General features: G+C 39.1%; 1 protein-coding gene across 15 annotated transcripts in view; it reads left to right on the top strand.

Moving 5' to 3' along the window:
• The window catches only part of PARD3 (par-3 family cell polarity regulator), a 459,181-nt gene that overhangs the window by 35,777 nt on the left and 407,752 nt on the right, over window positions 1–15,652 (top strand). For all 15 annotated transcript variants that reach the window (XM_056335022.1, XM_056335029.1, XM_056335028.1 and 12 more), the window contains exon 2: window positions 15,504–15,605. In XM_056335022.1, the coding sequence (XP_056190997.1) occupies window positions 15,504–15,605 (102 nt within the window). The remainder of the gene's footprint in view (window positions 1–15,503; window positions 15,606–15,652) is intronic.

The following is a 15,652-nucleotide window of genomic DNA, read 5'->3' as shown; positions in this document are numbered from 1 at the left end:
TCTGAAAAGAATGTTTTGTATGAGCTTGAGAGGTCTGAAAGTTTTGAGTCCAAGACTGTTTTTTTTTTTTTTCCCTAAAACTAAGTAAATTTTGAAACCACTGTGGTTTTAAGTAATAGAACTAGCTAGGGAATTAATTTTCTGTTGTATGAAAATAAGTCAGTTTTTTACGGCATTTCAATGCAAGAGGCAGCTTTTGTAAAAACTATTTCCTAAAATACATGAGAGGGCTGTCTCGGAGATGGAGTCTCTGTGGGGCAGGATGCCTAGCTGGGAAGTAGGAGGTTCACCCAGCAAGCTCACACTCTGCAGAGCATTCCACGGAGCCTCATCTCTTTCAACTCAGATGTCAGATGTCTTAATCACTGACACTGGTGTATATCCTAGAAAATGAAAGCTTTACAAAACCTGACTTTTTTACTTCAAATTTGGTTTTCAAGAAGCTTGCATTTAAGAAAACTTTCTCCTATGGGTGAGGATTCCTAGTAACTCTAAGCTGTCTAAAATATTTCTCTTCTTTCAAATGGCGAAATTTTACTTTATTGCTAATTTTCGTGTTGTACAGAAAGGGAACTGCATTCCTAGGGTAACAACCTGCATGCTGTGTAAAAGAACAGCGTGAAATGAAATCAGCCTTTTAGAAAATAGGAAGGATTGAACAGGTACAAGCGAAATAAAATGTTATTAGGGCTGAATTTTACTGCTCAGTGCAAACCTGATGAAATCTGTGCATGTGAACTGGAACAGAAGTTTGGCCTAGCTGAGGGTGTTACTGTGACTCACTGTGTGATTCACAACAGCCGAGTGAGTGTAATCCCTCCTGCGCTGCTGTGCGTGTGCTCTGCTTGTGTCCCCCCACCCACTTTATGGCCATGCGATCTATTACATCTACTCGTATAAACAGTCTGGTTTTTAAATTGAGGGCTAAATGAATAAGTTTCTTGCCTCTCCCTTTTCTTCAGCACTGGTGCACAAAAATCCAGCAAAACTTTGATTTTCTTCCCCTCCTCCCTTAAGTTTTGAAGGGGTATGGGGCTGTGAGTAGGAAATGCTGCCTACTTCGAAGATAGCAAAGGCCCCTGGCCAGCTTTATCTGTAGCTTGCAGCCGGTAGATCTTGCTCCGTGTCTTACCAAAGAAAGAAAGTTCATGACCTCTCCGCTATATATAGACTAGAATCTTCCCTGGGAATTCTTGCAGCAGCCTGTCTGCTACAGCCATGGAGCAGCTCAGTCCCCAGCTGGCGATCTAGGTGTTGTGTATAACCGACTTGTGTGTGCAGTTGGTTTGTCCCACGTGTGCTGGGGCTTTAGTCTGCACACCGTTGCGAGTAACTTGCCTGTAGGAAAAAGCATGTAAAAGCAGCTGGAAGACTTTCTGCTGAGTTGAAGAATTCTCCACTAGAAAGCAAGCCCCCTGTTCCTAGAGAAAAACTGCGTGTTCTGGCTTTTGAAAATGATTTTCTTTTACTAAATATTTTCATTTGTGTAAGCATACATAATTCTTTTTCTGAATCAAAACAGAGCGTGAGAGAAAGGTGAGAATCAAAATACAAAAATCTTCTGTGGTAGATTCCCTCTTTAAGAACAGTATTCTTGGCTTTTAGAACCGGAGAGTGGGTTTTATATACAAGAGAGAGAGAGTGTGTGTGTGTATGTATACACACACAAGGCTGTTATTTTGATGCTCGCAAGCTTCTGCCAGTCCAGACATCTTGCTATTTAAAAAAATGAGGGATTTTTTTTTTTTTATCCCAGCTGTTGCAGCTTTCATTGTATTTTTACCAGTGCTGTTGCTACTAATGTAGAAGAGAAGAGGCAAAACAAAGGCCTGTTTGTTGCTAGAGGGGAAAACTTGCAAAATTAAATCAATTAATTTGAAGTGTTTTGCGAAAATACGTGAATGGAGGCTTGTACTTAGATGAAATGGTTTAAAACGTTGGTTAGCTTGATGCCGTACTGGCTCCAGAGCTGTTAGTGTATTCTGTCTAAAACACACACTAAAACAGACAGAAAGATGTGATATTTTAATCTATTTCTATTTACCATGTTCTTTTCTTTTTGCTCTACTATGTTACAGAAAAGCAAGCAGGTTTTTTTTTTTTTTTTTTTTTTTTTTTTTTTAAGTGTAGCCTAAAACAGTCTTAATGTGCATAACAGCATAATTTATGTACTGATCATTCAAAGGTAACAAGAGATGCTAGCACCTTCTTCTGTCTCTATTTTGGTGGGGCACCAATTGGAGAGTTGTCAGGTGAATAATATAAACGTGTTTTCTGGGCAAAGAATATTTGTTTGTTTCTAAGAACCTGTTGGTTGTCTTTTTTTGTTCGTTTGTTTGTTTTTTTTTTCTACAGCTTATTTGGCACAGTTTGCTGCTTGTTCTTCTTGGTCTCAAATATACAGTATTCGTTTTAAAGGAGTTGGGTACAGAAAATAGAAGTTGCAGTACTTCAAAACATACTACTTTTCTGTGAGCATATGTGCTGGACATAAATGAATAATACTGTTTTTTAAAACATGCTTTTTGTTTTTAACCAGTCCTATGTGAAATTTATTTTTGCCATTAGTTGTGAAGAATTCTCAGATTCTGTATATATATGTGTCTGTGTATATATATGTAATATAATTACACTGTTACATTGAAAACATTTTCAGTAAAGTCAGTTTCTCAAAGCACATGAAGAACTAGAAATGAGGTTTCAAACTCAGGTTTGTCCAAGAGGTGGATACTCTCTAATTTGTGTAACAGAAGAGGAGAAATATAATTACCTGGGTTTTACAGGCCTTGAAGGTATAATTCTAGATGGAATATTATGGTGCATTTGAGTGTATTTCTAACATTGTTACTCTGCATGCAATTGCAATAATTTCTCTGTATCTTCTGCCAAGGTTGACTTTGTTACGAAGATGGGAATTTCTAGTTTAGACCACATTGTAAGTTGTGTCTGAGAGCACTGAAGTGTCATATCATTCTTACATGAATCAAAACCTCTGGAGATACAAACTGCGGTGCCCGGAGCTTGAAAAATTAGGCAGTTTTTACAATTTGCTATACGATATACCCAAAGCTCAGTTGAGAAGACTTGAAGGTTTATCTTTTGTTCAAAACAGGGCTTGGCATTGCTTCACTGGTTTTCATGGTTATTTTTTGTTGCTTTCTTTTCTGGTCAGGAAGACTAGCTGGTTTTGCTTCTCTCTTAATAAAGTCTTCTGCTTTAATTTTGACGAGTGCAGACATGCTGTTTGAGATTTAAGCAATTTTGAAAGATGTGTAATGGGTTAGAGTTCAGTGTACTGCTTGCTGTTAGCTGCTCGCTGTCGCTGGAGGTGACAAGGGAGAAGATAACTAAGGAAGTGAAAGGAGGTTTTCAATGCTAACCCCTGTCCTCCTGCATTAGTGGATTTATTTTCAGGGCTTACCTTGGCAAGCTTAGCTTATGTTGATGGGCACTAATGCAGCTAGGTCTGTGAGGGTATTGCAGTGTCAGTTTGGAAGGAATACTGGTGTTGTAAATGGAAGAGGTGTGCTCTTAAATAATTTTTTCCCAATAGTTATCTGTGTTTGCTTTAACATTTTGGAAATGCTTTCTGTTTCCCCTGCTGGCCAGGTATGGAAGTGATGATGAGCCATAAGTAAAAGTGGGTAATGGAGAAGAGTGGGTTTCGAGAAGCCAGAGGAAGAGGGAAGGTTGCAGTGTACCTGTCAGCCATGGGGGACAGGTGATTATTGGTATTTATACCAAAGTCCGAAACTGGAAATGAGATTGCGGGAGGAGTTTGGAAATGAAGAGAGTCACTGGGAAGGAGAGGGTTCAGGGCAAGGAGAGGAGTTAAGATTTTCCTGTTATGGGCTCTCATCACTACCCAAAAGTGTGGGAGTGGGGTTCTGGTTTGTTCTGGTTAAGGTGGGGCTAACCTCAAGCCTAGACCAGACCTGAGCTTACTTACTGATTTGAAAAGGAGGATTATTGCAGATTTACAATGAGGAACTGTAACTGATGACCTCTGAACAAAACATGGTTGTAAACTGAAATAGCAAGAGAGGTAAAATGCGGAGTTGGTAGCACTCAGCGTTAATTCTGTATTTTCCTGGTCAGGTATCTAGCCTGCTATGGTGCTAACTGCATTTAATCTTAAACATGGCCTTGCAGCATGGTCAGACAGTAGGAGTATAGCCATGGCAAACCTAAGGTTACCTCAGGATCTATTTTTTAAAAAACGTCTTTATCTTTAGAAGTTATGAATACATTTGAAAACAAAACAAATAATTCTTGAGACTGCGATTTTTAGGACTCGGGTTTTAAAGCACCATAATGTGAAGTGCTGTGTTACAGTTCCTGCTCTGGATTAGCAGCAATCAGAACCCTGAATCCAAAGAGATCAACAGATCTGTTTTTTATTTAACCTTGTAAAATAATCATGATTATAGTAGTTGAGTTTATATAGTGATTGTTCTTAAAATTTCAGAAAAACCCTGGGCTTCTTTAGAAATGAGTGACTACATGCTTAAATCAGTACCACAAGAAGGTATTGAAATTATACTGCTTCAAAAAGGTTGGGCAGTTTGGAAAAATAATAGCTAAATATTGTTGCTAAAAATGGTTCCCCAGAGATGAAGATAAGGCCTGTTTTGGTTAAAATATCTTGAAAAGTATGTAACAGAGAAATTAACACGCTACTATGATTATTTCCACATTGCTTTTGCAGATGCTAACTGGAAACCAATTTTCCTTGGTGGGTTTGACCCAGAGGCACCTCTGTGTGTGTGCAGAGGCGTATGTTAAACAAAGTTATGTATGTTCCACAGGTGCCTGATCCTTACGGGTGAGATTGGTGGTGTGCAGGGTTCCTCTGGTCTCATGTCAGCCTGTTTAGGCAATGTGGAAAGCTTTTTGTATGAGCTAAAATGCAGACACAGATGTGGAGAAAAAAAATGAAAGGAATATACTTGTAGTCCTGGGAACAGTTTTATAGGGCACAGTGGAAACTCCTGAACCTTTCAGTCCCCCACTCACTATTAGCAGGATTTTCCTACAACACAAATCAGTAGAAATGCTCCTCATATCTCTTCTGGGTTCTAGGACCCAGTGTTGATCTGTAGGTGTTTTTCAGCACGTTTGCCACTTTATTTGTGCCATATACCAGCTTGATGCAACAGATGCAATGCTTCTTGAAACGGGACAGGGAATTACTATGTAGGCAGCAGGTGGTGCCCAAGCAACCTGCTGCTCATGTGTGCTGCTGTGGTGTGGTGCAGGGAGCATGGGGGATCTCCTCTGACATGTACCCCCACTTAAAGGAATTGTGGAGGGGGTAGGGAGAGCTCATGGGTGCCCCTGTGCATGGCTGATGAGGTGGCAGGGGAGAGTAAGGCTCCTGGGATGCTAAGACTCTAAATCCTATCAAAAACATAAGATATCATAACTAACCTAAATAAAGATAAACTTGCCTGTGATTCAAATAACTTGTGCATTCCTTCCGCATGGTTCAGTGAAGCTGTTTATATTGCAAAGTCCTGCCCACCAATCCCTGACTTAGAAACTCCTAAAGGAATAATGCAGTCATCAGAAAGGAGAGGCATTTTGTATTTTTTCTTTGTAATTTACAGCATGTTGGAAATGTGAGACACTGTATATAATAATGTTTTTGCAACTCTATATATTAATAGTTGTTTAGAGTTCAGATAGTACATGATTAACTGACTTTGCCTGCTTGGGAGCATATATCAAAATTGGTTGTTTCCATCTTTGATGGTGCTTGATATTAATGGCCCCAAATGGAAATCTTATTTCCAGTACATTTCTGAAATAAATTAATTTCTTCATCTCATGCTGGATGTCACTAGGGTAGACAACTATACTTCTGCTGTCCTAAGTCTTACCTTGAAATGCTTTATCAGACTCACTTATTTCTTCTTTAATCAACATAGATCAATCATACGTGTCAGCCTACAATATATATGTATGTGCAGACATACATATGTGGATGGTTATTCCAGTAAAATCCATTATTCCAATCCAAATCTAGTACTGAATTTGAAGAGCTAACATAATGGCTGAAAAAAACCTTGAAAGCTTAAATCCAAGCAGTGCTGTAATGATGGATGGAGGTAAAGAGATAAGCTTTTGGAAGGAACAGAAAACGCTTCTCTCTTTCATCAAATTCACCCATGGTTCATTTGTCAAGCTGCAATGCAAAGACGTTCTGCATTTCTTCAGAGTTGTTGCCTAAATTTTAATCTCCCTGCATAGATGATTGTGCACCATTATACTCAGTACCTTTCACTATATATTCATGAGCTTCATTAATTCATATCTGTCACCTGGAGTTAATAATAATAATAATAATTACAAATTGTAATTGATGAACTGGTTTTGTTGCATTATTGGTTGTATTTTAATGCAGATTGTGGAATAAGATCTGTTACAGCAAGATAATCTGAAAAGTGCATTTTTTTCATACCTTACTTGTGGAGTTTGTGACAGTGCTTGGATGGATGTTTACTATTTTCCTACAGAGGAATAAATCCCATGTGAAAGTTTTATTTTGCAGTTTGGGCAGGACAGTGTTATTCAGTGCTCACAGCATGGACATGAGGGAGCTCAGAGATACAATGTCACTCCACTCAGTATATCTTTCTCAAATATTTAATTCCTCCCGCAACAAACAGAAAATAATTGTGCACAGCATAAAGAATCAGTAGTCATGGTGAAAATGTGTTCACCTTTCATAGCCAGATGTAAAGCTTTATTCTTCATTTATTAATTCTCAAGGTTGGTTGCCACATGCATCCTAGTGGCAGCACGAAATAACTTCTTTTCTGTGGGTGCCTGACTTGATGCTAACAGCAGAGTCCAGGCATCGGCAAATTGCTCAGGAGCCTGGACCTGCCCTTTGGTGGTGGCACCTCCTAGTGGTTAGAGAGCTGTGTGCTGTGAAGAAATGTCACTAAGTCATTAGTTTTGACGATGAACAATGTTTTCAGTGCAATATTTTTGGACTAGGCTTCCGGGAGCCATGTGAAATGCAGCCGGAACCCCAGGACCTGGGGATGCTGGTCAGCATCTGGCTGAACATGAGCCATCAGTGTGCCCAGGTGGCCAAGAAGGCCAACAGCATCCTGGCCTGTATCTGAAACAGCGTGCCCAACGGAACAAGGGCAGCGATCGTCCCCCTGCACTGGGCACTGCTGAGGCCGCACCTTGAACCCCGTGTTCAGTTCTGGGCCCCTCACTGCAGGAGGGACGCAGAGGGGCTGGAGCGTGTCCAGAGACGGGCAGCGGGGCTGGTGAAGGGTCTGGGGCACAAGTCTGATGCGGAGCGGCTGAGGGAACTGGGGTGGTTTAGCCTGGAGAAAAGGAGGCTCAGGGGGGACCTTATTGATCTCCACAACTCCCTGACAGGAGGCTGTAGGCAGGTGGAGGTCGGTCTCTTCTCCCAAGTAGTATGTGAAAGTTGTGCCAGGGGAGGTTTAGATTGCATATTAGGAAAAATTCTTCACAGAAAGGGTTGTCAGGCATTGGAACAGGCTTCCCAGGGATGTGGTTGACTCACCATCCCTGGAGGTATTTAAAAGATATGTAGATGTAGCACTCAGGGACATGGTTTAGTGGTGGACTTGGCAGCGTAGCTATGTTAATGGTTGGATTTGATCTCAAAGGTCTTTTCCAACCTAAATGATGCCCAGTCCTGCACTGAGGAAGGAGGAGTCCAGTGCAGTGACCCAGGCTGGAGCTGTGGCTGGAGTTGCTGTGGGGCTGGTGGCAGGAGCCAGCCCTGCATGCTGGTGGCAGGCAGCGCCCTGCGCTGGGTCAGCAGGGCATGGCTGGGCGGCGGGGGAAGGGATCATGCCCCTCTGCTCAGCAGGAGCAGTTCTGGAATGTCATGAGGTCCCTTCCAATCTGAATTAGTCTGTGCTTTTTGGTTACTGGGGCACATGGAGATGATGTGATATTTAATGGATATCTGAAATATGCAGCACATAGGAAAGTTGATTTAGTGATATAAGATAATTAGTGATAGATTTCTCATGGATTGGTAGAGATTGCTTCTAGATAAAGTGGGTGAGTTAAAAAAAAAATAAAAAATCCAGACTTCCGTGATGCATGGAGGTAATGCATTAGTAGGAAGAATTTGCATATCCTAAGACACAATATTTTGTCTGGAAAATTGTTGGGTGGGAAAACAGGAAGGGTAACTCTAGAGTAGATCTCAGACTACTTTCCTTACAGATTTAGGAAATCACCATTTCTTTTCAGAAGAGTAAGAGATTCATTTATGTGTGTATATATATATACACAAACACACACACACACACACATATATATATTTGAAGGCTTACGCAAATGGTGTGATGGCTAACAGCCAAAGTAAATTTACCATTTTTAATACCAGCCTTTTCCTGTTTAAAGCAAGATCCGGTAGTTCCTTGAGACTTTTTTTTTGTGCTCCAGCAGTAACGCGTCACAATTTCATATGTGGTAGTGTTCCAGTGATTTACTGACTGTATTATTTCAATGTAGTGGGTTTTAGGAGACGTTTAATTGCTGAAGTGAATGACTAATTGGCTCAGTTTTTTGGCTGTCAGACTAATATGGTGAGTACTGAAAGTGATAATGTGATCAATTTTTTGTTGAAAATGAACATGCAGGATGCATGTAAAACCTAACTTTTTTTTTTTTTTTTTTTTCTTTGTTAACACCCTTTCTGACATTTTGGTGTCTTAGAGTGATATTGGCCAGATGTTCAGATTTTGTCTTTCATGGATTTCTGGTAAGTTAAAGCCCTTTTTAGTGAGGCTGGGAAAGCATTGATGAGTGTAAAAGTGGAACAAGATGCTTCAGTGAGCAGACTTCAATATTTTTCTCTTTTTTCATAACTTTTGTATCTGGGTTCAGTGTATACCTCCTGGTGTGTATATACACTTTATATACACTTGTATTTTTGAAAAAGTTGAATCCCTGACCAAACCTGCTGCTAATGGCACGATTTATAACCGTTCTGTGTGTGTATCCCTATTTCTCAGTAATACAAAATTCCAAGAAATTAATGTTAGTTTGGTACACCCCCAGAACAAAGAGCAGTTTTACAGCTTATTTTGTACTGTACAGAGTTTGGCTGTTTTCTGTAGTCTTCTATAGCCCTGTTTTTCTTAACTTCATGGGACACAGGGAAAGGTGGAGTAAATGTGCTGTACAATTGGTATAGGGGAGTGATTGCAGATTGAATGTGGTCACAAATGGAAAAGGTAATTGTCCCGTGAACTCATCACCTGGTAACCTAAGAGTTGTTACAGGTATCAGTTGCTTTCTGAGTGCTATGGAGCTACTTTCGTTAATGTTAAGTATTTTGCCAGCCTGTGCCCTTGCAGAGATGGTGAATGTACTTATGCTGTATTGTTACTGCCAACCGTCTGTGATGCAGCATCAATACTTTAGAGAGTGCAATCGTCGTTGAAGCTGATTTTCTCATTGCTGCTGTCGTGTGTAATGCAGCAGGTCTTTGTGGCTGAAATTCAAAGAGACAGGTGACTGGAAGAAGATGCAATTCAAACCCGGGGACTTGTTCTTGCCAGCTTATCGGGCTGTGGAACGTAACTGGAATCCAGCTGACACTGCGAGCATTCATGGCTTTCCTTTGGCACCTAACTGCTTGTTTTGACGGTTCCCTCCTGCAGCACAGAGCTAGACAGGGAAATGAATTAATTCACTGGCAAATTGTCAGATATATTCCTTTTTTATTAACCATTATTTTCCTTTCAGACTATGTTAACACGCCCAAGTGCCATACGCTGCTGAACAGACAAGTCCAGTACACACCCCAGCCTGATGATTTAGTTGGTTTTGATCTGTGTGTACTCTTTTGCCACAAAGGCTTTATCTGTTCTCAGAGGACTCAAAACAGTGAACATAGCCACATACGTGGCCGTGTCGTCTTAGATTAAAGATGATTTTAAGCAGAAACTGAAATCATATACTTACTTTTCCTTTTATCTCCTCATTTATAAATGAGAAGTTACATTGACACACTTGGATCTGCTTCTGCACTTTCACTCGTCCTGGTGGCGAGTCCATTTTCTTTTGAGAGTTACACTGAAGTAGCTGTGCACGACTCTCCAGCTGACAGTGTTTTTTAAAAATCATTAAGGATCTGTGTACTGAAAATGATCTTAAAGCAAAAAGCCATAAATGATATCTAAATTTAAATCATTTCAGTTTTAGAAGGATGATCTCTGATAGGCACAGAGCCTTGGTGAGCTCAGCTTGGCAAAGTCAGTCTGTTTCCCCAGACACTGCTCTGTGGCAAGAAATACTTTCCTGGCCTGAGCAGATTAGAAAATATAGGTGTTTTAAACTGGATTACTTGATTTCAAGATGTGTAATAAATTGTAGTGACAACTACAGTTGGTCTGCACCCCAGTGAAAGCTGCAGTTGGGAAACTCGAGTTGGGATGGGCTTGTTGTCCTCCCCCAGTAGTGCTCTCTGGATGGGCTTCAAACCAAACAAGAAATTATCCCCTCACATCCCACCCCCAACTATGTAATTGCAGCCATACTCATAAAGTAGTCTTTTGATGCTTCGGGACATCCTCCTGGTGGGCAGGTGAGATTAAATCATAGAAGTGGGCATAATTTATAAATACTAAGAATTGTAAGTTGGGCTTTTTAGGAGCCCAATTTTCTTCTTTCTGTTACATACATGGCTACTTCTAAGAAGTTTGTGGTGGCTCTTCTGGTATGATGTGGACAAAATATTTCAAAGAATAATCTTATTTATTGTAGCTTTTTATGTTAAAGGCTTCTATACATTTTTGGAAAGGGTACGTTTGCAAAAAGCAGTACACTTATTTAGATCTAAAGGAACTAGAAATCTTTCTATGCCATTAATAAGAACCCATTGCAGAACCCATTCCATTTTCTAGATATTGTTTTCCACATATGGTCCTTGTTTTCATTATGTGGAAACATAAAATTGTTAGCTACAGAATACTGAATGATATTATTTAGACTAAATGGTTTTCTCAGTTTTTCCTTTGTGCTGTTGAGATGTCATGTTGTATGGAATAAACAGAATATTGAATGGCTGCATTTTTACTGCCTTGGTAGTGTGCTTTTGCTTCCACTCTCAGTGCTGATGTTCACTTAGCAAACATTTATCTTCCATTATAGAGGTCTTTGGAGCAGAAAACGTAGTGCTCATGAGTTTAAATTGTAAGTACCTTTATAATCATAGTCAAGTAGAATAGTTAAATGGGTGTACACAGGAAACGGGAGATCTGACTTGCTTAGACTTGAGCTGAGTGATGCAATATTTAAATGGAGATATTATAAATCAGGTTTAGCATTACTTCTGTCCTTTCATTCAATGAAGTGAACTTGCTAGTTCTTCTGCATGAACTAGTGACAAAGGCATCTATACAGCTTTTAAAAAATAATTGCACATTGCTAATTTACACATTGGTGGAGCAGTGTAGCTAATGAGTTTTCTATCAAAGCATGTTTTTATATCTCTAAATGTATTACAGATCTGGAGAGTGCACTACCCTTTTACACAATCATAACAGTGAGAGAATATAAGTGTGGCTTTGTTTTGTTGGCAAACTGTGGAAATCTAATTGTAATATACAAATTCAGTTTTGAAACAACACTAAAGCGTCTGCTTCTGGGATGCTTTCTTAAACGAGAACAGCTCTGAAGCAGGTTTCTTGAAAAGCTTCTGAGTAATTTTTTTTCATCTTTATACAAACTGACTTTTGTAGACTCAATATAGTTTGCATTTTTCTTGTTTTATAACTAGAAGACATTTTCTTTTTCATTGCTGTAAGCACCCTGTTGCACATGGCCTGAGCAGGTCATCTCTCTGTGGGGGAGTGTTGGAACCAGTCCCTCCTTCCTGAGATCTCACTTGGGAGCGCTGCGCTGCCACCCAGGGAGGGTGACCCCCAGAGGTGTTTTGGGTGTCCTGAAGGGGTGATTGGACCAGTTTACCCTGCAGATGAAGTTGTGTAAACTCCAGTAAACTTTGGTAATTGCCAATTTCCACTTTATGACTCAGTAACTGGTCTAAGCCAAAACAGTATTTTTGACTGCTCCAGAAAATGCTTGAAGACTGTATTGCTGCCATTGCATAGGCAATCATGAGTGTCTGTTTACTGGCTTCGATCGAGAAATACAGCTTGACCAAGCTGTGAATACAGATACCTTTGTAACGTCGATGTGGTAGTACTTGAATTCAAATCAGTGGTAATTTGGGTTCAGTTTCTTTTGTATTTGGCAAACAGAGCATACAAACTGACTCGTATTTATACAACATATATTCATTGCAGAAGGAACACAGAATAGGAATTTAAATGTGAACATTTATGCAGATTGGGTGTTTCTATGTATATTGTTTGGTTGGTTAATACATAGAATTAGTTGTTACAATCTGGAACCATAAATAACTGGGTTTTCTTAACATGGTAAATTCACTTTTTTTTTCTTTTTCTTTTTTTTTTTTTTAGTACAGTGTAACCAATGTGAGTACTTCCCCCCCTCCCCCGACCTCACCCCTCCCAAGCCTTCCCCCACTAAATCCTTGATTTATGTGAAACCTTTAACAGGGTAAAAAGGCCTCAAGAGAAGGACTGCTCTGTGAAGTTTGGAGAGGGCTTTAATGAAAAGTTTCATTGTTATTTCATATTTACTTACCAAATCCTGCCAGAGTAAATTCTTGCCAAACTAGTTTTATATATTTCTTGTCTAGTCTTGCTAACATATTGTTTTGTATCAGGACCTTGTCTGACAGGAAGAGCGACCAGAGCAGTTCAGGCTATGGCACAACAAACAGGTGATGTAGGAAAAATGAAGTCTATCTAAAACTTCTTATGCAATATCAAGAAACTTTTAAAGGAACTAATTAGCAAAAGTGATGCAGCTTATATATCAAAGCTATTTTTAATGTAGATTGTCCATGCTGAAATAGCACAACAATGCTTTAGAAGTGGGTGTTTCTACTATTGATTCTATAACCGTGTGTGTTTTCTTATGTTTGCCTTGGAGGTGGGAAATACTTCTGGTAGGAAGAAAAATATGAGGATAAGGAATTCTGAAATTGTAGTTTCAATTTGTGTGCTGTTTATTTTGGTGGATGTAGTCCAGTCAGTGAGCCAACATTGCAGTTCTCTGTTTTTAAGGTTTCCATTCTTCAGTAAGAAGAGGATGTGATGCAAACAAAAATGGTGAAGTGTGTGACATATGAGGGAACAGAACTCTCCTAAAGCCTGAACTAGGTTTTCCATTTCTGATTTTGCAGTGAAACCTGGCTTATGGTTCAATTCTGACTTGGATTTGAGATGGAAAAATTAGCAGAGGAAACCTGAATCAAGTCCTTTAGGAATGCAAGATGCTTCCCAGTGTGTCAGTTTTGTTGTGTGTTCAAACCCTAGGTCTTCCCAACTGTGTTTCAGTCTCTGGTGTAGGTATGAGAGACAGGAGACTTTTGTAATGGGCTGAAAGATGAGGAAGGATTCTCTTTCCTTTTAGCATGAGAACAGAGTTTAGAAAGACACCTCAACCTCTTCAGTGGACATATCTTTAGAATTTGTTTAGAATTAAGGAACTTTGAAGGATTTCTTCTGTGTGCAAAAGGCTTTTCCCAGCTGTGTCTGAATACTCCACTAACACTTACAAACTTAAAAAAAGTTTATCCTAGTATTTACATTACATACCTTTTTTTACAAAGTAAATTTTTGTATTATGTAGCTATATGTGCACCTCTGTATGCATGACAATGTGAAGAACGTAGGCCTATTCTTAATTAATGCTGAATTTTTACATTGAAAAATGAATGCTGAATTATATTCTGTAATGTGCTGCAATAGTAAGTGTTGTTTGGGGAAAAGCCATATACTAGGAAAATCAGTTAATTGTATAATAAATACTTGCTTAGAAAAAAGTAAGGTGATGATATTTAATACTTAGAGAAATTAGAGGAAAAAATCTGTAATTTAACTTCTGAAATGACTAGCCTAATGACTGTAAAATGCAATTCTGAAATACGAACATCTGATGATGATGATTATTTACTGCAGTACTTAGGGTGGATATACTTACACAAACAATGAAGTAAGTTTCATGGTTATCAATTTTCTCTGAAATCTTTGACCTATGCATATATATCACATGCAAATAAACAGAGTTCTGGGATATTAAACCCAAAATGAATATCCCTTAATGCTTCTTCATGCAGCATGTCCTGTCAAGATTTAAAAACACATATGGATTTAGAGAAATTCTGGCTGTCCCGTTTCTTGTTCTATTCTATCCTTTAAGAAATCAAATAGTTTTCAAGTTCTTTAAGGGTGGAAGGGTTTTTTTCAAAGTGTTTTTTGGTTTCATTTTAGTTTGGGTGAGTTTTGGTTTTTTTTGTTTGTTCAAGTGTGGGTTTTGGTTTGGTTTTGGTGTGTTTTTTTTTTCTTTTTTTGACTTCTAGACACTGATACCTGAAAAGATTGTGATGCTAATTGCTATTTTTAGAAAGTTAGGAACTGTACAAGATGTTGCAAGTTCTAAAGTCTTCACATTAGTCACTTTCTGCAGTCTTGCCTGCTGGATGAAAAGCAAGGAAGTTCTCTTACTGCTAGATGCGTAAAACCCCAGGGCACTGGCACTGTTAACGGGGGAGTATTTTAGAAGCAAGAAAAGATTATGTATCATGTTCAGGTTGTGTGTTTACAGTGCAACTTTTCCCTGTTGGAAAACAAACCTTTTAAGAATAGCACGTTAAGTACTAAACACCACTCAGGTTATGTAGCAATATGTAGAAGACACTTTGTGCACACCACCTTATTCCTTATGGTTTTGTTTTGCAGCAAAAGTTATAATAAAAACTATAAAGCCAGTCTTCCCAGTTACTGGTAGACACATGCATATACACAAACCCACACATATATGTATGCATATGTATGTGTTTGCATGCATGTGTGTGTATGTGTATCTATTTTTAATTAAAATGTGGAAAGTGCTCTTTTAAGATGTATATATCCCATCTACCAACTCTACCAAAGCATAGGTACAAAGCCCTTTGATACCATTTAAATATTGTTTGTACCTTTTATAGCTGTCCTGTAAAAAAACCCCAAACCAACACATTTATGGCTGTTCTGTAATGTTTTGTGCATGTTGACCACTGTCTGAGATAGTTTATTTTGAGGATGATGTGTTCCTCTTTTATGTAGTGCATATATTCAGTAACACTGGGAATGCTGTTCCCCTCCCTATGTGTCGGTGATGGAACTGTGACTCATGCAGAACTGATAAAAGTGGAAAGAGTATCTATCTAATCTAGGGCAATTTAAAAAAAAGAACTTTGGCTTTGCGTCTCAATTTCCATTTGTTTACAGAAATATGACCTAAATGGATGTTTTAACTTCGAGCATTTGTAGGACTGTGATGTTAACTGTATGGTGGAATATTCTGTTCATATGCGATACCTGATACTATTTTCTTGTCCTTTTATGCAGGATCCAAACTACTGGATACAAGTACATAGACTGGAACACGGGGATGGTGGGATCTTAGATCTCGATGACATTCTTTGTGATGTAGCCGATGACAAAGACCGTGTAAGTACAAATAGCTATGAAAGCGGCTCAGCGCACACTGCATGTCA

This window comes from Falco biarmicus, chromosome 4, assembly GCF_023638135.1.
Source record: "Falco biarmicus isolate bFalBia1 chromosome 4, bFalBia1.pri, whole genome shotgun sequence".
Classification (NCBI taxonomy): Eukaryota; Metazoa; Chordata; class Aves; order Falconiformes; family Falconidae; genus Falco; species Falco biarmicus.
Note: the sequence above shows the minus strand (reverse complement) of the source record. Positions and strands in the feature narration are given on the sequence as shown.